Genomic DNA, 25,515 nt, shown 5'->3' with positions numbered 1-25,515 from the left:
GGAAAGGTAAGGAACATTAAAAGGAACAAAAGAGGACAAGAAAACAACAGAGAGATGCGAGAAACATTTAGAAGAGAGTAAAACAATGAAGCAGATTACAGTGGCTGGCCGACCACAGAAATAAAAAGGAAAAGCCAGCCACTCTGCAACACCTCCACCCTAATAGCACTAGGGTGGAGGACACAGAAGGACAAAGGGCATGCACGAAAACTCAGATTGAATGACAAAACCCAGCCTCATGGATGAAACATAAAACAAAATCAGCTGATACGGCATTGTCCGCTAAAATCAATGATAACGAGTCTGGCAACCGAAGATGAAGTTGGAGGGCAGCCAAAGAAGGGCAGAGCAGAAGAATATGGGCCACTGTCAACCAGGCACCACACCGATGCTAAGGTTGGTCTTCACGGCGCAGGAGGTAGCCGTGGGTTGCCAAGGCACGGCCAATGCGGAGCTGGCAGAGAATCACGGAGTCCCTGCGAGAGGCCCTCATCGAGGACGTCCTCACATTCGTGGACCCATTAATGGCTCACAGTTTGTCGTGCATACTGAGATTTTGCCATTCCGTCTCCCAAAGCTGAAAAATCTTGTGGTGCAAGGGGATGCCCACCTCCAGATGTGGTTTCTGTGTAGCCTTTTTGGCCAGCCTGTCAGCAAGTTCATTTCCTGGGATTCTGACGTGACCAAGTGTCCAGATGAACACCATTGAACAACTGGACCGTTCCCGAGCATAGATGGACTCCTGGATGGGCGTTACCAAAGGGTGACGAGGGTAGCACTGGTCATTAGTTTTCAGGCTGCTCAAGGAGTCAGTACATAAAAAGAAAAGACTCCCCAGGGCATGAACGGAGATACTGAAGTGCACGAGAAATGGTCACCAGCTCTGCAGTGAATACACTGCCGCCATCGGGTAAGGAATGCTGATCAATATGGCCGCCATGAACGTAGGCCTAGCCAAAGCAACCGTCAGTCATCAAGCTGTCGGTGTAAACCACTTCACAGCCCTGCAACATGTAAAGAATCGAGAGAAAATGACAGCGGAGAGCCGCAGGGTTCACGGAGTCCTTAGGGCCACATGAAAGGTCCGGACGAAGCTGCGGCTGAGGCGTACACCATGGAGGTGTACATATTCAGACCTCGAGGAGAGGTGGTATAGGCAAGGACTCCAGTTTAGATACAAGCGATCCCACGCGAACCGCAATCATTAGCCCCAACCTAGGCCACCGATGCAGGAGATGGACTGCTGCGGGTGGGAAAAGGAGATGGTAATTCGGTTGCTCAGGAGAACTACATATGTGTGCTATATAACAGGGTCAAGTAAATGCAACGCTGCTGCCGAACCATAAACCACACTCCCATAGTCAATTCATGATTCAACAAGGGCTCTGTAGAGCCGCAGCAGCGCAGAGCGATCTGCAACCCAATTGGTGTTGCTCAGGCAACAGAGGGCATTGAGCTGCTGCCAGCACTTCTGCTTAAGCTGACAAAGATGAGGAAGCCTAGTCAATCGAGCATCCAAAACCATTCCTAAGAATCAATATGTCTCAACTACAGTGAGTGGACCGTCATGAAGGTAAAGTTCTGGGTCCGGATGAACGTACAACGCCGACAGAAGTGCACGACACAATGACTTTACAGATGAAAACTGGAAGCCGTGGGCTAGAGCCCATGACTGCGCCTTGTGGATTGCTCCCTGCAGGCAACACTCAGCAACACCAGTACTGGAACAACAGTACGAAATGCAGAAGTCATCTGCATACAGAGAAGGTGAGACGGAGGGCCCGACAGCTACTGCTAGATCATTAATTGCCACTAAAAATAGAGAAATGCTCAATACAGAGCCCTGTGGGACTCGATTCTCCTGGATATGGATGGAACTATGGGAGGCACCAACGTAAAACACAAAAAGTACGGAGCGACAGGAAGTTTCGGATAAAAATCGGAAGTGGGCCCCGGAGACCTCACTCACACAATGTGGCAAGGATATGATGTCACCAGGTCGTGTCATTGCTTTTCGTACATCAAAAAACACGGCAACCAGGTGTTGGCGTCTGGAAAAGGCTGTTCGGATGGCAGACTCAATGGAAACTAGATTATCAATGGTAGAGCAACACTGGCAGAAGCCCCTGACATGGAACCAGTAGGCTACGCGACTCCAGGACCCAACCAAACCGCCGACATGACATGCATTCCAGCAGCTTACAAAGAACGTTGGTGAGGCTGATGGGCCAATAGCTATCCACATCAAACGGGTTTTTACCGGAATGATGGTGCTCTCCCACCATTGCAATGAAAAGATGCCATCGCTCCAGATCCGGCTGAAGATGATGAGGAGATGTTGCTTGTAGTCAGATGAGAGATGGCTATGGAGCGGATCAGGCCCAGGAGTTGTGTCCGGGCAATGAGCAAGGGCACATAGGAGCTCCCACTCTGTAAATGGGGCGTTATAGGATTCACTGTGACATGTAGTAAATGAGAGGATGTTCCTTTCCAGCCGCCATTTGAGAGTGCGAAATGCTGGGGACGGGGATTCTTCAATGCAGAAGCTCCAGCAAAGTGCTTGGCAATTGCATTTGCATTGGTAGATAATAGGCATTTTCTGCCGCAGAAACAATTGTTGTAGTCACATGCTCAACCATCACATCGATGTTACCGTGTGGAGGAGATTCAACAGTGACAGTAGGGGTGAAAGTTTTCCAGTCTGCCTTGTTTCAAGCCCATCCGGGCAGGCATCCATGGGTCTGATGCTGGGGCAATGACAGAAAGATGGGGAAGTGGTGACTACCACAAAGGTTGTCATGTGCTCTCCAGTGGATAGATGGGAGAAGTCCTGGGCTGCAAAGTGATAAACCAATAGCCGAGTAACTACCATGAGCCACACTGAAATGTGTGGCGGCCCCAGTATTTAAGAGGCAGAGGTCGAATTGAGACAGCACAATTTCGACATCTCTGCCTCGGCCAGTAAGTACAGTGTCACCCCACAAGGGGTTATGGGTGTTAAAATCTCCCAAAAGTAGGAAAGGTTTAGGGAGTTGATCAATCGGTGCAGCTAATACATTCAGGGGTACTGCACCATCTGCAGGAGGAAGATATACATTGCAGACAGTTATTTCCTGCGTCGTCCTTATTCTGACAGCCACAGCTTCAAGAGGGGTTTGAAGAGGCATCAGTTCACTACAGACTGAGTTTAGGACATAAACGCAAACTACAACTGACACTCGACTATAGTCGCTATGGTTCCTGTAATATCCCTTATAGATGCAGAGGGCAGGGGTCCGCATTGCTGGGAGCCAGGTTTCCTGGAGGGCAATGCAGATAGCAGGTGTAAAGCTAACCAGTTGCCATAGCTCAGCCAGACGGTGGAAAAAACCACCGCAATTCCACTGGAAAATGACGTCATCCTGAGAGTGGGAAGGTATTGAACATTCAGTGAGGTAGTTGACGCCTCAGAGTCACCTGCTGCCACCGACTTATTGCCTGAACAGTACATAAGCATTGTGTCTGAGGGTCTGGGGAGATCTAGGTCCTCAGCGGACGCTAAAATCTCCACCCCATCCTCAGACACAGAGCTTGTAGGTGCGGTGGTGTGGGTGCCACTGCTATTTCCTTGGTCTTAGGGGTTTTCTTTTTGGATTTCTCTCACTGCTCCTTGGGTTTCCCTGGCTGGGAGGACTTCACTGGCTCAGTCACCAGGACTGAAGATGAGCGTGAAGGCTTACGACCAGCTTCATTTGGGCTCTTCAGCCGCTGGCAGGTGTCGTATTTCCCACTAGCAGAAACTTGGGAAGGGAGTGACCCACGGGATCCCTTCCTAGCAAGAGAAGCCTAAGAAGACTTACGCTTCTCCGGCTTAGAAGTGGGGACGGACGTGGTGCAGGAGCAACAGGGAGGGAAATGCCGCCCACCATCAAGGGGGCAGGTTCTGAGAGGTGACTAGGGATGGCGGAGCTGATGGTGCCAGAACTGTTGTAGCAGCAGAGTAAGACGATGTCATATGCACAGGATGCAGGCGTTCAAATTTTCTCTTAGCCTCAGTGAAGGTCAGTCGGTCCGAGGTCCTGTTCTCCACGATTTTCCTTTCTTTCTGGAAAATCCTGCAGTCTGGCAAGCAAGGCCAACTGTGCTCTCCACAGTTGACACATATGGGAGGCGGGGCACATGGAGTATTGGGAAGTGACGGGCATCCGCAATTTCAACATGTGAAGCTGTAAGTACAGCAGGAAGACATATGACTGAACTTCCAGCACTTAAAGCCACGTATCAGGTTAGGGATATAGGGTTTTACATCACAGTGGTACACCATCACCTTGACCTTCTCGGGCAATGTATCACCATCAAAGGCCAAGATGAAGGCACCGGAGGCAACCTGATTATCCCTCAGACCCCAGTGGACACGTCGGACAAAATATACACCTCATCGCTCTAAATTCGTGCACAGCCCATCGTCAGACTGCAAAAGAAGGTCCCTGTGAAATATGATACCTCCCCTAACTTGTCCTCTCAATGCTCCACAAAAAACTGAGGCTTCATCGTCATGAAAGATCCCCCATCAGCTCTCTAACATACAGGTACCAGGGCGAATAAGATATGCTGCCATCCTTAGCCTGATGTTCCTCCCATGGTGTTGCCAGGGAGGTGAACAATTTGGGGTCGTACGTCTGTGGATTGAATTAAGCTCGTGAACACATAGAGACTGCTGGTGTTTTTTTCACCACCAGCACGTGATGATGGACTACGCTTCATCGCATGTCACCCACCCTGATGCCATCCACTCCAACCAGGGGCCACCCCACGGGCGCCGCCCACCCGCAGCATAGGCAACCTGGCAGTATGGCCATTGCCAGGAGTCCCGATGCTCCAGGGGGATGGGCATCTACCCCTCGGCATAAGTGGGGAGTTAACAGAGCAGGCATCAGCAGAGCAATCCCTGTGAGGTCAGAGGGCCACAACCAACAGGGTACATGGTGGCCCCACCACAACGGACTGACTACGGTGCTGGATATCAGGTGTGAAGAAGTCCATGGTCATCGTCAATGCAGAAAGCGACACTGCATCGTGCATGGTGGAAAACACACCCACAAAGGTGTCCTCACCCAAGAGATGGAGAATGGGCAGGACTGCAATGCGACAGCGAGCAAGTGGGCTAAAGATCTCAATGCATGATGGACACAATGCACCATGTAAGGCTCGCTCTTTCGGAAAATTTTGAAGGATGGAGGTCAAACCCTACAGGGGACCATCACATAAAGGCCGAAATGTGTGAAACTCCTTTTAGTCGCCTCTTACGACAGGCAGGAATGCTTCGGGCCCATTCTAACCCCCGGACCCACAGGGGGGAAAAGCCAACCCCATACAAATACAACTCATTTCTAGACAGAGAAGTTGCAGTTGCTGGCCACCGGTTCCTAAGGGGGGGGGGATCTACGACAGTACAAGTCTACTTGGTTCAACCAATTATGTACCACCTCTGGACTCTGCCACTGCTAGCAGCAGTCGTATCTTTCACGGTGAGTATGATTCTGTTGATTTAACAGCCACCAACTGTTGGGCCCCCTGGGGGCCTACCCAGGCACTGCCAGCCTCCTACGTTGCATGCCTACAGTTTGAGCCCAGGGTGATGCAGCATAGGCTGCCCGTGCAGGCAAATTTCTTGCTTTCCGCCTCTGCTCCCATGGGCAGACACTGCCACTGTGAGGAGCCATTTTGTGCAGGACACTGAGACCATGACATGATTCTACACCACAGCCTGAGCAGCCAGGCAGCTCTAGCCTGCACTGTGAACTATCACCCACTCCTGGAGTCAACAATCCTACAGAGTTGCTGCCACTATGATTCCATCAGCCGTCTGCCACTGCAAGCTGCCAGGCCACCTGTTGACAGCCACACCTCTTCACCGGCCATACACAACTTACATCTTGGGAGTGTTGGCTTCTCGGAGCACTGACATGACTATTGTAGTTTGTTGAGAAATAAATGAATGTTTTAACAATGATGTTTTCACGGCAATACATAAGACACCCACCAGGTATCAATCTGACTGCTCAGGGTGGTCACCTACTGGCCCCCTGACCTCTGTCAACCCACTTCCACCACCCACCATAAAGGCCTGTCACCCCTGGCCTCAATACTTTCATCTTAAAGTGTGTCACAATCTGCAACTGGTTTCATCTTTATCCTCAATGGCTGCCAGAAAAGCCATTTCAAAATGCTGAATGGGGGTCCAATGCACATGTACTGAGTCCAAAAGGGATCTATCTTATTCCTTGCTGCCATTTCTCTAATGATAATAGTCTTCAAAAAGTGACTTTATTTCATTCAAAATGGTTCAAATGGCTCTGAGCACTATGGGACTTAACATCTCTGGTCATCAGTCCCCTAGAACTTAGAACTACTTAAACCTAACTAACCTAAGGACATCACACACATCCATGCCCGAGGCAGGATTCGAACCCGCGACCGTAGCAGTCGCGCGGTTCCAGACTGAGCGCCTAGAACCGCTAGACCACCGCGGCCGGATGACTTTATTTAGCTTTAACTTTTATAATGTAAATGAGATATAAGATTTTTGTCAGCAGTTGTTACTATAGCTTTTTAAATATTATAACTATTATAATGTATGTGCTGACTCATTCCAAACTGAAGTGACACAACTGCATTAGAGATCCAGGGAATATGAATCAAAAAATAAAAAGAAGTGGTTTCACTCCTACTAGATTTGAAACGCCGATCCCTCACACACAGATCTCATTAAAAAAAAAAAAAAAAAAAAAAAAAAGTCGTACACACAGCAGAATACATCTGCTACAGTTTTATAAAACTCTGATGCAGCTTCTTTTCTATTAAAAAAAATGCACAGCACAAGGAAGAACAAGGCTACATACTTGTGGATAACTGATGCTATCTATCATGAAGCGATGAAGTGGGTCACGGGTGCTTACAGGAACAGGCCCATAGCTACTGTTTTCACTGAGTCTGGAGTGTCACTGCTTTTAATCCAGGGCCACCTTCTACTGTTTCTTGAGTACTCCACAACTGCCGAAATTCTATCTGACTAAACAGTCAATCATACAAAAGGCATCTGCAACTTATCTAAAAGTCCCATGATTATTTGTGACCCAAGCAAAACAAGTTCTTGTGACAGTGTAGGGTATATTTGGGTCTTTACACAGGGTCACTGTCACTGTTCCAGAGTCCAAGAGTTATTTTAGATTAATTAAAGTACAAGAGGAACTGTAATCAAGATTATGTTCACAGATTACTCTTCACTGAAATCTCAAATGACCACCACAGTTATACCTGGTATATAATGATAATTTTAAGCTGGTGGGACATCTACTGTTCTTCCAGACCATACCTGAACAAAAATCTTTGCTGGGTTAACTACATTAATTCTGTATGCAAGAAAATCAGCAGTAGCTTTTATCTGATAAGTCAATTGGTAAAAATAGTTTCAAATCAAATCTTACAAATTGTATAGTAGGGAACAATTTATCCACCTCTTAACTACAGTATTCAACAGTGAAATTGTCTGGCAGACCTCCAGAGAACTTAGGTATTACAGAAAACAGCACAACACATGGATTAAGGTCCAGCACCATGTCATGAAATCTCTGTTCAGCTCAGCGGTAATCCATCCCTTCTTTGAGGTCATAACGCCATCCAAAGAATGAAGGAGGTTTGGTTCTAGGGTGTTGTTTAGATAGATCAAGTTCTGGGTTTGCTACATAATTATGAAACTAGGAATAAGGATGATTACTTCAGGCAGAGGACAAAATTAAAGGTAACTGACAACAGTCCTTTATATTAATGGGCAGATATGGTTCAACAGGCTGACACATACTTTGAAAACTGGACTCTGAAGAAATTTCCAAATGCCATGATTGCTAGTAAAGCATTTATTAAATTTAGATAACTAAGACTATGTTGGCATGTTTGAATCTTATGCTTTATAACATTGTATCATTTTTCTTTCACTATGGTAAGTGGTGTTACATCACACACACACACACACACACACACACACACACACACACACACACAAACGTCGTAAAATTCACTGTAAATCAGCACGTCAAACATATAAGGAATATTATGTACAAACATTATACTAATGCACTGACAACAGCTGTTTCACAGGAGTTGAAGACTTTCCTAGTAAATAAGTGTTTGTATTCACTTAGTGAATTGTAAGCTACAGGAACTCTGTTACAACACGTAATATATTGTCCGTTGAGTTGTCCTCAGAGACTACAGAATAGAAATTGCCCCACACTGATACAATGTCAGGAATATATATACTTTGTAAACTTGTGAAACAAAGCTGCCCCACAGGGAGTGAAAAACTTTCCTCATAAAAAAGCCAAAGGACATCTGTTGCAACCCATAATATATTAAACACTTGCTGTACTTTGAAGAGCCCCACTCACTGAAACAAATGAGAAAAACAATACACAGTCAGAGGAAGGAAACATATGTTGATTACTGAACAAATAATATCCAACTGCCGGACTACGAAAAGGCTGGAAGATCATCACTAGGTGAAACACCTCTTCAACTCCAACTGCAATACTGGGCCCACTCTCAAAACATATCGATCCGATTCCCTGTAGGCTGTGAAAAGTTTGTATGAAACTCAAAGTACGAAGTGAAATTATGTGGCAATGCACAGTATGTAAAGTGGCTCAGTTGCCTGACACTACAGTCACATGTGTGTGTGAGTTGTGTTTGCATGCGTGTGTATGTGTTTGTTTGTTGTCTAATTTTGACAAAGGCCTTATTGGCCAAAGGCTGTATTTGTGACAGTCTTTTTACTGTGTTTATCTGCGACTCAGCATCTCCGCTATATAACATATTCACAATATTGTTACATTCCAGCCTGGATTTTCCATTGTTTAATTTATTACTACATACGACATCTGCAAAAGTCACTAGCTTAATGGTTACAGGCAGAAAATTTAAATAAATAAATAAACCTACAAGATCAACCTATGGAAACTTGCAATCTCAAATGCACTTGGAGGACATGAGTTGTACTGGACTTTCACATGTAATAACTGCACAGATTCCCTAAGTAAGTAATGTTAGTGTTTAACATCTCATCAATTTTGGTTAGAGCAGCAGTGATGAGAGAAGAGGAAACAGTTATGGACGGTTTAAGGTACCATTCCTGCATTCACCCACAGTGATTTACAAAAATCAAATAAAACCCAAATCAAGAGCACAATGTGAAGATGTGAACTCTGCTCTTCTTGATTATGACTCCTTAGTTGGTTTTCCAGCTATGTAGTGCCCATGTACTCAAAACGGAAAGAAGACCTTACCATTCTAAGCTGCTTTCTCTGTCTACAAAACCTGCGGAAGGGGTATCACACAGCTAGGTACCAGTGTATGTAGGAATTTTGTGAAACAAATTGCCAGATACTGTGGTTGAAGGGTCTACGTTATTCACAATGCAGCACAATGTACTGCCCACTGACACGAACTGACTTTACTGTCGAGGGGCACTGTGTGCTTTCAAGTACTCAAGCTCCTGACACGATTACAGTTAATGTATAACTCAATAAAAGTACGAGTTTGATGGTGAGAGGGCAATCCATGATATGGCTGGTATGTTGTCTATGACTGCAGATAATTACATTAAAAGTAGCATGCATATCCAAATATTTGTGTGAAAACTGCCTCATAAGCAAACTGCCAGAGGGGTAATTGCACAACTTGTTCAACTCTCTTCGAAGTGTTGGTTTTACTGAGCCAGTATAATATACTTCCAGTTTCTAAATTGTTCTTATATTTTCATATTATTGTTAGCACTGTCTGGTCATTGAGTGTATCCTAGGTTTGGAGTTCAATATCCAGCTAGTCCCAGTATTTTTTCTGTCATACAACACTACTGTACTTCCACATCTAGTGATGCTATGTGCGTGCACACAAAAAATTCCATATTACATCATGGTTAATGTGAACTGTACATTGCCTATAACTGGTTGGATAGCTCAATTTTCAGGTTATAGTAAGGCAAGGGTATATCACCTTCAATAGGGTCATGTCCAATTACACATTTAAGAGTACTGAGTGATCTTAGGGTTGATGACTGCTTGACTTTTATTCAGAGTATTTTCCATTTTTAGCTTTTTCACGACTTTATTTAGTGACTCAATTTCTTCATCCCAAGCCAAGCAATGCTATCAAGCAGCCACTAATTAGCATTTACACATGCACAAATTACATATTGACATCACACACACATCATCACCCTCATCTACTTTATACTCAAATGTTATCAAAACTATCTAATCTTGTGAAAGGAACATAATGCCATATCATCAGTAAGAGAATTTACTTTTGCACCACTGCTTATGAGTATGTCATGGTTTTGTATTACTCATGCATTAAGGAAACAGGGGTAGAGGTGGTGTATTTGTTGCAATAGACAAGAAAATCAAATCCACATAAATAAAAATTCAAGCTGCATGTGTGATTGTTTTGGCAGGACTCAGTATTAGTGATGTGGGACGGGCAAATATTCAGTGGGCAAACATCTATAAATGGGCATATGCCCAAAGCAGTTTTAAATGCCAAAAATCTCAACATTTACTAAAAAAGTACTTTTTTAAAAGTTTGTCCAAAATCAGGACATTTATAAAAAAAAGCCATTTTTTCAGTTTTTTTCTGCTAGAATGAATAATTTACTAATTAAAATAGGGGAATGGGATGAAACTGTCAATGGCCTTTTTCTTCTTCTTCTTCTTCTTCTTCTTCTTCTTCTTTTACTAGCATTCCAGTTTGCTGTACCAAGAAAGGGTGTAAGTTGCTGACAGCTGCTTATCATCTATAATGTCATTATTTTTACTAGTTCTACACTTCACTATCAGTCTCTCTCTCTCTCTCTCTCTCTCTCTCTCTCTCTCTCACACACACACACACACACACACACACACACACAACATTGACCAGCTGTGTAGTGATAAGCTGGTATGAAAAACACTGTCCTTACGTCATCGCTTTGTAATGTAACACACTTTATAATCCTTCATAAATCTCTAAATATTATTGAAGAACAACTATTGATGACAAAATTATTACTGAATGTATTAAATAGCTGCTAGCTATATGTTCTTCATGATAAATGTATTTGTAAATGTTAAACTATTTTCAGTGGGGAGGGTGGGGGGGGGGTGGGGGTGGGGGGGGGGCGGGGTGTTCGTAAGATATAGTGGCATTTGAGACAAACTATAGTTTTCTATTCTGTTCCTTTCTTCATCTACTTTCGTGTAACTGCACTGCTGTGAAGATAAAATGGCAACACTCACATAAAAAAGATTTAATAACAAAGAATCAATGCCCAAGACACTGGAATCAGATAATTCCAATATTAGTAGATTCCTAGACAATCTGCATTCATGGAATTGTGGAATCAGAATCAGTGTGTGACAAATCCCTAACTAAAATCATTATGGATAAACTTTTTTTGCTCTAATTCCAGTTATTCTAAGTAAATATTAGAGCTATTGCTATTATTGCAAGTATATAGTAGATGAAATTTTGAATGAGTGGCTGATAATTTCAGGTAATTTGTGCAATTCTGAGGGTTATTTAGTTACCTGGAATTGGTAACACCAGTCTGACCATCTGACAGTCATTCAAATCTATGTCGCTGAGTGAAAAGCAATATAACCTCATCTCTGTGTTATTTACATTGTTATAGAAAACATGCTATTGAAGAGTTGCAAGATGGTTAAGAAAAGAGTATCAGTTTGGAACTTTTTCAATTTAAAAAGGAAAATAGTATCTTGTAAATATTGTTTTACGGAATACAAACAGTCACATTCCAACAAAATGGAAAAGGATCAAGAAGTGTATCAAGTGCGCTCAGAATTTGCAAAAGTGCCTGAGTTAGGTAGAGTGAATGAGAACAGCTTTTTATTTATTTATTTATTTATTTATTTTTTGTAGTAGTGTAGATAAGTAAAAATACTACCTATATATTCAATATAAACTACACTTTAGTCCAAAAATTAATTTTAAACATGAGTGTCATTTTCTTTTCTTTTATTATTATTATTATTATTATTATTATGTGCTACCCCAAGAACTGACCTCATTCAATATGCAAAAAGTTATGTTTACAGTCCAGTTTATTTCCCCTAATAACTCTCCCCTAACTCTCAAGCAGCTTTTGCAACTTGGTTACCCAGTCACTGAAGCAGCAGTGTTCCAAAACACCTTTTCCAATAAAAAATATCAGCTTAAATTTTTTATATGTGCCACTTGTCAATTAATCTTTAAAATGCATAAATGTCTGGGCATTTATAAATTTTGGGGATTTGCCCATGAATTTATCCTGAAACCTTGAGAGAAAAGCAAAATTCAGTAGTACATAAACCCGAATCATACACTCATCACCACCCAACAATCAATTTCGAAAACTACGGTTTTGAAGTGGTGGGCAAGGCAAGGCCTCCTGCAAAACTTGCCTTCTCCAAAAACTTCCTAGAGCAGATATTTTAGAAGCCAAATCATGATGGAAATATATTGGATCTAACAGCAGTAAATAGACCTAAGCACTTTAAGGATGTCCACACTGAAGCTTACCGGTAATCAGTATTCATCAGGCATCTGTAGCAACAATAATTACCAAAGTACAAAGGACACACAAGCAAAATTATTTATACACTCAGCAAACTAAATAAAGAAATATTTTCATATATGAATAAGAAACTCAAACCATTTAGCTCTGTAGAGCAGCTTTCCCAAAACCTATAGAAATTCTGATAATATGTAAAGGTTTTACTGGTATCAGAGTTAGTGTCCATTCACTCCACTCATGGACGAGACAGGAGCTGAAATCTACATCTACATCTACATGATTACTCTGCAATTCACTTTTAAGTGCTTGGCAGAGGGTTCATAGAACCGCAATCGTACTATCTCTCTACCATTCCACTCCCTAACAGCGCGCGGGAAAAACGAACACCTAAACCTTTCTGTTCGAGCTCTGATTTCTCTTATTTTATTTTGATGATCATTCCTACCTATGCAGGTTGGGCTCAACAAAATATTTTCGCATTCGGAAGAGAAAGTTGGTGACTGAAATTTCGTAAATAGATCCCGCCGCGACGAAAAACGTCTTTGCTGTAATGACTTCCATCCCAATTCGCGTATCATATCTGCCACACTCTCTCCCCTATTACGTGATAATACAAAACGAGCTGCCCTTTTTTGCACCCTTTCGACATCCTCCGTCAATCCCACCTAGTAAGGATCCCACACTGCGCAGCACTATTCTAACAGAGGACGAACGAGTGTAGTGTAAGCTGCCTCTTTAGTGGACTTGTTGCATCTTCTAAGTGTCCTGCCAATGAAACGCAACCTTTGGCTCACCTTCCCCACAATATTATCTATGTGGTCTTTCCAACTGGAGTTGTTCATAATTTTAACACTCAGGTACTTAGTTGAGTTGACAGCCTTGAGAATTGTACTATTTATCGAGTAATCGAATTCCAATGGATTTCTTTTGGAACTCATGTGGATCACCTCACACTTTTCGTTATTTAGCGTCAACTGCCACCTGCCACACCATACAGCAATCTTTTCTAAATCGCTTTGCAACTGATACTGGTCTTCGGATGACCTTCCTAGACGGTAAATTACAGCATCATCTGCGAACAACCTAAGAGAACTGCTCAGATTGTCACCCAGGTCATTTATATAGATCAGGAACAGCAGAGGTCCCAGGACACTTCCCTGGGGAACACCTGATATCACTTCAGTTTTACTCGATGATTTGCCGTCTATTACTATGAACTGCGACCTTCCTGACAGGAAATACGAATCCAGTCGCACAACTTAGATGATACCCCATACGCCCGCAGCTTGGAAATCAAGGGTAGAATAGCAAAAGTAAAAATACTCAACTATGTTTTCAAACATTTCTATACAAAGGAAAATTCAGGAGCACTGTCCCAATTCATGCACCATAGCAAAACGATGTGATACACAGACTAGTGTCAGTGACAATGATAAACGATTGCAACTGCTAAAATCAACTAAGCTCCAGGTCTTTATGGAACCCCTATCAGATTGTATATTGAATTTGGAGCAGAATTAGCCCTTGGGGGAGCAGGTGAGGAGGGTTGGAAAAAAGCACAAGTTACACTCATCTACAAGAAGGGTAGCAGAAGTGATACTCAAAACTACTGCCCAGTAACTTTAACATCCACTTGTTGTAGACTATTAGAACAAATTCTAAGCTCAAATGCAACAAAGCATCTTGAACAGAATGATCTCTTCAATGCAAAATAGTAACATTCCAAAAACATCGATCATGTGAAACCCAACTCGCACTTTTATCACATAACATTCTGAAAGCCATGGATCAACACATTCATACGCAGTAATTCTACATTTCTGAAAAGCATCTGACACAATACGAACCCTATGCTTATTGTCAAAAATGTGTATCAAGTGTAATTTATGACTAGATTGAAGGAATCTTGGCAGCAAGAACACAGCATGTTATCTCAGATGGAGAATCATAAACAGACGTGTGCCCAAGGGAAGTGTGTTCTGACACTTACTGTTCATGGTGAATATTGGTAACCTCACAGACAATATTTAAGGTAAACTCAAGACTTTCCGCAAATGATGCAGTAATCTATAATGAAGTACTGTTTCAAAAAATCTTCACAAATTTTCAGTTGGATTTTGATAAGATTTTAAAGCGGTGCAAAGATTGACAACTTCCTTTAAATGTTCAGAAATATAAAACAGTGCACTTAACAAAATGAACAAATCTATTAGCCGATATCGACAATAATAACAAGTCACAGCTGGAACTGATTGCTCATACAAGGTACCTGACAGTAACAATTTGTAGGGATATGAAATGGAACAATCACATAGGCTAAGTTGTACGTAAAGCAGGTAACAGACTTCAGGTCGTTGATAGAATACTAGCAAAAGTAATCAGGTGGCAGACTTCAGGTCATTGACAGAATACTAGACAAAAGTAATAAGAGTGAAAAGTAGATTGGTTACAAAACACTCATCCAAACAATCCTAGCAAATGGTTCAAGTGTATGGTACTCGTACCAGTTAGGAAAAATGGGGGATGGTATGCACAGGGGCATTTAAACGACAGTAGGTGCAGGGGCATTTAAAGAGTCATTCTGCCAGTGCTCCTTATGTGACTGGAAGGGGAAAAAGTCATAATAACTGGTATGACAGAAAATACAGGCTCATGTGCACTTCACAGTGGTTTGCAGAGTAAAGATGTATAAGCTATTATCCTCATATTTATTTCGTAATTTACTGACGGGAGTGCTGAGAGGCTATTGATAACAAATTACACAACCTTTAAAACACTGAAACTAAAAGTTTTTTGTAAGTTTGTGGCAGTGATAGAATCACCACTGTAGACACCTGCATTAAATGGAACCTTTCCAAGAATATATCATTATGTCTCAGAACTGCCAATAAATCACAAAAACTTACATAGTTTTGCTCATTGTGAAAGTAACTATGACTACCTTCTTTAATTTTCCATCAATAGCTGCACATTTCTCTAGCACAGTCAGCAGCCTGAGTACCTGTTGACATTGTGATTTTCTTTTGCCTGGAAGATGAAGTTCTACAATTAAATGAAAAATATTTGCATATTAGCCAGATACATCACACTCCATTGATTTTTGAAAAATTCTCGGTGGCCTGTAACACACAACAGGAAGGAAGGGAGGTTATGAACTGGCTTGTTGATAGTGAACTTATCTGAAACAGAGTGCTTTGCTTAGTTGGAGAGAGGTGCAAGAAGGAATCAGTCATGGCCTTATTGAAGAAGCTAGTCTGGCATTCACTATAATGATGTACAGCAAACATGGAAAACTTATAATCAGTTAGCAAAATGGATATTTCAACCATGTGCTTTTGAAATAAAAGATATGATGTGTGAATCAGTGTGGCACCTCACCAAGAGACTGAAACCAAGAGACTGAAACAAATAAACAAAAGCTGCTAATTACACTTCAAAAATAAATGAACTGAAACCCACCTGGCCAAAACTTAAAATTCCTTCATTCAGCCACAAAGTAGAACCTCCCATATATTGTATAATCAAATTTTATTTCACATCATACACATACAAAATATTTTCATGCCCTTACCATATTTATGTTGATTGTACACAGTATGTTTTCATATTCATTGCTTTATATGTAAAATGAGCATTTATTCCACCAATTACTTAAAGACACACTGACCTTTATGAACTCATCAAAGCTGTTTTCTGTAGGATATTTCTCACTGCCCATAAAAACCATGTGCTCCAGAAAATGCGCAAGGCCAGGAATCTCGTCCGGATCACTAAAGCTGCCAACTCCAACACACAAACCTACAGCAGCCTGCAATAAATTGAAAAACATGAGAAATTGTAATAAACAATGCATGCAACACAAACATGAATGAATATTGCTGCCACAAAAGAACATGACATACAGGGTGGTTACAATCAAACTTTTGCTACTTGAGAGGGCCTCCATGACAAACAAGTGATCATAGGACAATGCAACTTTGTGGGAACACTTGTAAGAGCATGCAGAAGAGAAATAATGAACAGACCATTGAAAGAAACACATTTTCATTTCAACACTGGATGGGAACATATGTTAATTGCATACCATGTTTACTTTCTAGGTTACAAACATTGCTCAATGTGACGACCATCTGCATAAACAGTATTGCACTAGAGATTACTCTACTGCTGCCCGAAACAACAGTGGACCTTGGTATGTTCACTGTCATGACACAGATCGTGGACTGTTTGAAGATTGCACACTGCGTCCAGCATTCTCAGCCACAGAAAAGCTAACATCTTCAACAATTTGTGGCACAATTAGCTGCTGTTTTGATAAAATGGTTTTACGAGTAAAGCCCTTCTCTCACTGTTGAGACCCATGAAGATGGTCTGCAACAGTAATGCACACTTATGATTGTGTTTCAACCCCGTCACAGCGCCAATACTGGTGCCTAATGGCAAGTCATGACACTAATACAACTAACAACACAAACACTGTATCACACAGTCTGAACATCATTCCTATAAAGCTGGGTATCCATACAGTATATAGCTTTCCACCTGGACTGGCTCAAGTAATGAATGTTTAATTACAACCATGCTGAAATTACTTTTCGTCAAACAATAGTTAGTATCCAACATTTGTAATTATTTGCATCTACTTACATACGAATCATAAATTATTACTTTTAAAACACAGCAAGCAATGAACTGTAAAGCTTCATTGATTCCTTTTTTACTGTCCTTGTAGCCAGAACTCAATACTGTTTTAATAAGTACTGAGCTTGTGTACATTTTGGTATAAATAGCCTACTGGTCAAAAATTCTTATTTCTATCTCATAGCTCAGGCAGTAGTGATTACAAAAGGAAAAGGTAAAGACCCAGCATCAAAGAATTATTGACACATTTGCCTATTAAACATCTTGGCCAACGTCCAGCAGTGTCTCCTTTGAGCTCTTGAAGTGCCAAAATTGGTTCAGAAAACTGAGGTCTCTAGGCAACACAGTCCATGAACCATGGACCTTGTCATCGGTGGGGAGGCTTGCGTGCCTCAGCGATACAGATAGCCGTACCGTAGGTGCAACCACAACGGAGGGGTATCTGTTGAGAGGCAAGACAAACATGTGGTTCCTGAAGAGGGGCAGCAGCCTTTTCAATAGTTGCAGGGGCAACAGTCTGGATGATTGACTGATATGGCCTTGTAATACTAACTAAAACAGCCTTGGTGTGCTGGTATTGCAAACGGCTGAAAGCAAGGGGAAACTACAGCCGTAATTTTTCCCGAAGGCATTCAGCTTTGCTGTATGGTTAAATGATGATGGCATCCTCTTGGGTAAAATATTCCGGAGGTAAAATAGTGCCCCATTCGGATCTCCGGGTGGGGACTACTCCAAAGGGCATCGTTATCAGGAGAAAGAAAGCTCGCGTTCTACGGATCGGAGTGTGGAATGTCAGATCCCGTAATTGGGCAGGTAGGTTAGAAAATTTAAAAATGGAAATGGATAGGTTAAAGTTAGATATAGTGGGAATTAGTGAAGTTCGGTGACTGGAGGAACAAGACTTTTGGTCAGGTGAATACAGGGTTATAAACAAAATCAAATAGGGGTAATGCAGGAGTAGGTTTAATAATGAATAAAAAAAAATAGGAGTATGAGTAAGCAACTACAAACAGCATAGTGAACGCATTATTGTGACCAAGATAGACACGAAGCCAACGCCTACTACAGTAGTACAAGTTTATATGCCAACTAGCTCTGCAGATGACGAAGAAATTGATGAAATGTATGATGAGATAAAAGAAATTATTCAGATAGTGAAGGGAGACGAAAATTTAATAGTCAGTGACTGGAATTCGACAGTAGGGAAAGGTAGAGAAGGAAATGTAGTGGGTGAATATGGATTGGAGGGTAAGAAACGAAAGAGGAAGCCGCCTGGTAGAATTTAGCACAGAGCATAACTTAATCATAGCTAACACTTGGTTCAAGAATCATAAAAGAAGGTCGTATACATGGAAGAAGCCTGGAGATACTGACAGGTTTCAGATAGATTATATAATGGTAAGACAGAGATTTAGGAACCAGGTCTTAAATTGTAAGACATTTCCAGGGGCAGATGTGGACTCTGACCACAATGTATTGGTTATGAACTGTAGATTAAAACTTGCTTGTAAAGTCAGTTTGTCTTTGTTTGTATGGTCAGATCGTGACAGGTAATGGAATGTAACACACTTATATAGTTTTTGTTGATTTTTATTAACAAAATAAATACATTATATAGGGAAAACCCAGGATGGAATGCAACAATATTTTGAAAAGGATAGTTGCTATGCACCATATAGTGGAGATGCTGAGTCACAGACAGGCACAACAAAAAAACTGTTGGAAAGTGTGCTTTTGGCCAACAAGGCCTTCCTCAAAAATAGGCAACACAGAAACGCAGACTCACGCAAACGCAGTCCACACACACAGGACCACAGCTGCTAGAAACCGTAGTCATGTGTGTGTGAGTTGCATTTGCATGGTGTGTGTGTGTGTGTGTGTGTGTGTGTGTGTGTGCGCGGCGCCACGTACTGTTTTCTCACAACCTGAACAAACAGTAGCAGTATGATTTTGTTTGCATGACGTACAACTTTCACACTTATCTCCCTTTGTTGCCCTTTGTAGTCTGTCTTTAGTGTCTGCACGCTCCTGGTCCAGCTCTTTATTTCTTGCTGATGCATACTGCGCCCAAAGCTCTTCACAAAAACCAAAAATATACTTCTGCCTGATAAGTCACCTACCAGTCACTTTCTTACACAACACCCAGGAATTTATGTCAGAAAAATCAAGAGTGTTGTAAAATACCTGTATTGACCAATGTCTTGTACCATCTTTTGTGGATTACATCCTTGCCATTTGATTCACAATGTCAACCCCAAATTTTTTTCACTGTAAAACCGCACTGTTTCAGGGGTGTTGTTCTGGCTTTTGGACAGAGATACATGAGAGTGAAGTGAACTCGATAAAAAAACATTCTTATTAATTTTCCCTTGATAAACTGTTAGGTTGTTCCACCATCATTTTTATCACAATAGTCGAGTGAACTGGTTGTTTTTCAGTCTTTGCTTTAGGAGTTACCTCCCTTCGATTATGATTCCAAGTACCTACTAAAGTTGCGGCTGCTGCCCTCAGACAGTTTGCAAGGTTAGCAAAGTGACATTCAAACTTTTGTCTAAGTATGGCTCCACAAGCCTAAGCATAACATTTCCATCTACGTCTTGGTCAGCTGGTTGAAGGGAATCAGCACTAATGTAACGGAATCCACTCAATATGTATTTACTAGAAACACATACAAGTAACCAGAGTTTTATACCAAACTTGTCTCGCTTGCCTGCAATGTACTGTGTGAATGGGCATCTTGTTTTAGATGGCAAAAGTTGTTCATCAATTGTAAGATAATGTTCTGCTTTATAGAATGATGAACTGTTTTCTATAAAGCATTCCAAATATCTGACACAAGAGCAAATTTGTCAGTTTTGAGGTGTTCAGGCCTAGTGGTCTTGGTGTCGAATCTCACATATTTCATTATTTTGATAACTCTGCTTCGCCCCATAGTTTGTTTGAAAAACACAGGACCCCCATACCATTGACCACAGGCTTTTGAGAAGATAATTCTTTGCACCATATACTCCTCTTGCATACATTATGGCGAAAAATGTATTCAATTTTTCGATGTCTACTGTCCAGGTATTGTCTTGGGTTCGATGACAAGTGCACTGCTTGATGTGGCACATCATGGAGGCACTGAAAACTAATCAGCAAGCACTAAGAAGTTTCCCATTTTTAATTTTCCTTTTAGTGTATGGTGTTGGTCCTGGGATGTCCTGCAAAATGTTATGACTTCGCAGGTGACCTGAAAAACATATGAAAAATTACTGTATTTTTATAGCGTGTAATGCACCAATATTATATGAGTGCATCTGTTCTTGTATAGTACAATATCCTATTTTGTTACACAATAGCACACTAAATTGCTATTACTACTATTTATTGTACAAGCTTTTTCTTGTGTTAGCCTTTATTGTCATTTTACAAACCAAAACTGTTCACAAAGAGCAGAAATATTACTGACCTGCATTAGAGCCCACTGGTACAATTTTCCACACCGTCCCATCTTTTGCTGTTTCTTTTTCCTTGGAAGGTTTTTGTTGGCCTGTATCAGTTTTTGACTGACTTTGGGGCAGATAACTCTTCTCTGAGTTGCTGATCTTATAGAGCTGGAACTTGAAACATCAGAAGGCTTGTTGGATGTAGAGGCTTCATTTTTTCTCCAAATTTGGTGGAAAACTATTCTGAACCATGTTTACATAATTTTTGTTGCACAAATCACGTTCTTCATCTGCAGATACTGGAACCACAACACTTTCTTCATTGTCCTGATTACTGTTAAAAAACTGAAATTCTTCACCTAAGCTTTCATCTTCTACTTTTCTCAGTTCTTCTAGTATTTCGGCAACTGTTATATGCTTCTTGTACTCATAGCTCATGACTGCCTGTACTCATAGCTCATGACTGCAGGAATTACTATCAGGTACTGTCATAACAGACAATAACTGAAATCCTTGCTTCAGCTAACCACAAATAAGCACTGCATTGAATGGCATTGTTGATGCATATCTGAACAACAAAGGGACTACAGTTGATGTGATTTCATATGCAGTACTGCAAACAAGTAGCCTGAAAATACAGAGAAATGTTGTGAAGGGCCAAGTTGGCCCTACCATCCTTCTATGTAGAATAGCTTCATATTTCACAACCTAATAAAAATAGGACACTCCAAGAAGTGGTGGTTAATATTTCATATAATTGATGAAAAGTCACAAAATATCAAGTCAATCCAGTTTACAGTTTGCTCAGAAAACAAGTGCAAAGTTCGAAAAAGGTCCTTCTAGTGTTAATGTATTTTGTAAATATGTCTAGTATCACAAACAGAAATTGAGCTCCAACTCCATCTACTGGGGACTTCCCATAATGTCAACTGATATAAGTTCCCTTGGGACGGATGCAGTGATGTGCAGCATCAAATATGTACGCCTTTCCATTGCTGGCTGAGCTTTCTGGCTCAGGATGCACTCTGCCAATTGTTTGATGTGATTAACTCGATATTCTTGAAGTGTACCTTCTGCTTACGAATCACAAGGCACTTTGCAGTACACCATTTAGGCTTACATTTTCTGCAGGATGCAGAGGTTCCGTCTTTCACTATCCCAATTGCTGCAGACATAAAGAACTCCATCCAGCAAATCTATACTTTGAACTGAACTGAACTGTATTGACCTAGACTATTAAAAAGTCTTCACAGTTCCGTGAAGAAAGTCATAATGAGCCAGAGTTCTTAATTTTTATTTTTATTTTTTGCTACAGGTACATAAATATTTATAGGGAGGTCCTGACTGCTGCAAAACAGTCATTCAATGATCAACTAACATACTGGGTGTCACTCCTATGAGTCATCAGGTGCATTTTCTCTGATGTTTTTGGCAGATAATTGGAATTTTGTTTTTGCAATGTGTAGCTAGTCAGCCAAAACAAATAATGCTCATAACATCTTTCAACTGATGCCCACTGTCAACAGAAAGTCTCTATTTGTTACCCATTTAAAACAAAATTATTTTTAAACAGTATTGTATGTGTGTATTTGACAGAGTGCTCCAAAAGTAGTTTAGTGCAATTTTTTTATTGATAAGAATTAAAAGGGACAATAAATCACGAAAAATGACCAGAACTCCCCTCTCCGAGGGACACTGTCTTGCCGAAGTACTGGCCTTGGGTGTGGAGAGACTTTGGTCGATCAATAAGATGATGTGTCTCCCACAATGCCCAATTTCCCCTACACCCACACCCATATTCCTTCCCCAATTCCCCAGGTACCCAACCCTAAGTGTGAAACTACCACGCCAATGAGTGCATGGGACATGGAAAGGTGTGATATGAATGGAGCCTCAGGGGCAACTTCCCTGAGTAATTAAATACCTTCTGGTAAAAATGTTGTAGTCCTCACTTTCCTAGAATGCTGAGTTTTGACATATAAACGGTGTATCCGGTAAGAGTGAGGGGTGTATGAAGTTATGTCGGCCAACATGTACACTTAGTGCCCTTTTTCTTTTGTTGTAATTTCGCTGCAGGTCACTCAGGTGCAGAAATATTGTAACAATGGAGGAAGGGAGTCGTGTGTTGCTAAGAGGGAGTAATTGCAAAGATATAAACAGCAGACAGAAACACAAAATTAAGTAGAATAAATGGATAAGGAATGAGAAGAAACACAAACAGAATTTGGGGCTATCATGTTTCACCCACAATAAATAATAATAATAATAATAATAATAATAATAAAACAACACGTTCCCACATGCAAGTATGCACCACAAAATGTACTGGAGAATGATGAATACAAATTATACTGGAACAGAACCATTAAAACAGATAAAACAACACCACATAACAAACCTGACATCATACTCACCAATAAAAAGAAGAAAGTAACACAACTAATCGAAAGATCCATACCCAATACAACAAATATACAAAAGAAAACAGGAGAAAAAATTGAAAAATACATCCAACTGGCTGAGGAAGTCAAGGACATGTGGCATCAGGATAAAGTTGACATTATACCAATTATACTATCAACTACAGGAGTCATACAACACAATATCCACCAGTACATCAATGCAATACAGCTACATCCAAACTTATACATACAATTACAGAAATCCGTAATTATTGATACATGTTCAATTACCCGAAAGTTCCTAAATGCAATATAACATATACCGTACAGTTAAAAGGAAGTGACGCTTGATCAAGGTCCGCGTCACTTTCCATTTTTAACCAGACTTAACGTCTGAGAAAGTAAAGAAATAATAATAAAAAGCAGTGCCTGGGGAAGCCCCTGCTGAGCAGGTGGGTGCAAAAATGTTGTAAGACAACTGACAAAATTAATGTGTTTAACAAGAGATTCATAACTTTAATTGCATATATTATATTTTAATGCTTTAATCAGATCCTTTACTGCACCTGTATCACAATTAACTTTACTTATAGATGTCTTGCTATTTTTACAGATTGCTACCTGAAAATTTAAATACCGATGCAGAACACTAGGCTTGAAAGACAACAAAACACATTTAGGCTATAATGCACAAATGAGACACTTATACTCATCATGCACTGAAATAGCAGATATTGAAAATGGGGATACTAAGGAGTCCATTTCATGCAGACACTGTACATTTAAGGACTTTTTGAGAAGAAATGCAAAAACACGTTCTTGTATAGCACAAAAACTTTGTGCTTGGTATATAGAATCACTTATCTGCAAATGTTCCAGGAGAAGATGAAATGTGACATGCCCTTTGAAGACAGAAGGGGTGAGCATGAGAATCTCTCACACAAATTGTAGGATGATGTGAAGGATTTGATAAGAAACCATGAAGAAGTTACCAAAACAAGAAAGCCACTACTGGAGACATAATAATGGAAATCTCTGCTGATTTGACTGTTACTAAACTTCACCAACTCTAAAGGAGAGAATCCTACTGTACAACGCAGTGAACGACAGGACAAAGTTATTTTCAGATGAGAATATAATTTACACTTTGAATTACCACATTCAGATGTGTGTGTAGATATGACAGACTGTTCTTGCAGTTTGAACAGAAGCAGTGTATTCAATGCTGCAAAATGACACAGTGAAGGTTAAAATGAAAAAACCCTATGCTGTTTGCACAGACCTCCAGCAGGTGTAATGTTCTACCATTCTGCAGTATGCTATCAACTACAGCTGTCAACCTACAATCAAGCAACACGTAATGTTGGTGACAGCAAGGTGAGGGTGTGTGTATGGCCTGGAAATATAGCCAGCTGGGGATCAGCAGAAATTGCCTTTTGCCACCTGAAGTATATGACCTCTGAATTTTCAGTACTAAACTTGGGTGAAGAAAGAAATTTATTGGTGTGGTGAAATCGATGTAAAGATCAGAACAATAACTGAAAAACAACTGTTTTGCATCAATGTCTGCTGAGCTTGAAGTTGAGGTACCTTCACTTATGAAGTGCATGATTTCAGAGATCATAAAGTTCAGAGGCCGGGTTTAGAGGCCACCTGGGTCAGCCCAGCAAACAAGTGAGACGTCAAAAAAACCTTATTACTTTAGTGATAGAAAACCAGTGCTCAGCCTATTCTGTAAGCTGTATTACTGTTGTCCAGTCAATGTGTTCAGCGCTATGCACAACCTGTACTTCATTGTATCTTATGTGTTGGTCTATAAAGTATTATGTTCCATACTGTGTTTGTTCTTGCTATAGCAAACTTGGCAACTAGTGAGGGTTAAGTTTTCTCTGCATGTTAGTGTCACTGTTCAGTCAGCTGCCAAACATCTTGATGGAAGAAATACTCCAACGTATCATTACCCAGCAGCAAGTTTTCACAGAACAGCAGCAGGTTCTTGTCACCACACTCAATCAAGTGACATCTGTGGGTATGTGGCAGGTTACCCTCCCATCAGTGCAACCAACATCTTTTCCAGCATATGATGTATCAGCTGAAGGTTGGGACTCCTACGAACATAGTTATGCCAACATTTCCAGATTTTTCACATTGGTGATGCAAACCAGTGTGGGGCTTTCTTTCTTTCCTGGCTTTTGCCACACATCTATCAGTTGTTGTGCCAACTTGCACCTTTGCATGAACCAGTCACCTTATCTTCTGATGATACGTTCAACCTTCTCTCAACTTATTACTGTGACACAACGCATGTCATCATGATGCATGTAGAATTTTACCATTGTCAGAAATGCCCAAACCAATCTGACAAAATTTATGCAAGCTCAGCTGTCATTATACATTTGTCACTAGTATCCATCGCAAATCCTAAGCTGACCGCATGGAGCATGACGTCATTATTTGT

General features: G+C 41.0%; 1 protein-coding gene across 2 annotated transcripts in view; it reads right to left on the bottom strand.

Annotated features, from left to right (window-relative positions):
- LOC126179391 (nardilysin-like) overlaps positions 1-25,515 on the bottom strand; it is a 343,267-nt gene that overhangs the window by 277,042 nt on the left and 40,710 nt on the right. For both annotated transcript variants that reach the window (XM_049924604.1, XM_049924605.1), the window contains exon 4: positions 16,254-16,394. In XM_049924604.1, coding sequence (XP_049780561.1) covers positions 16,254-16,394 — 141 coding nt within the window. The remainder of the gene's footprint in view (positions 1-16,253; positions 16,395-25,515) is intronic.

Source organism: Schistocerca cancellata, chromosome 1 (genome assembly GCF_023864275.1).
Source record: "Schistocerca cancellata isolate TAMUIC-IGC-003103 chromosome 1, iqSchCanc2.1, whole genome shotgun sequence".
In the NCBI taxonomy this organism is placed as follows: domain Eukaryota; kingdom Metazoa; phylum Arthropoda; class Insecta; order Orthoptera; family Acrididae; genus Schistocerca; species Schistocerca cancellata.
The sequence above is the reverse complement of the archived record's forward strand: the minus strand, read 5'-3'. Positions and strand labels throughout refer to the sequence as shown.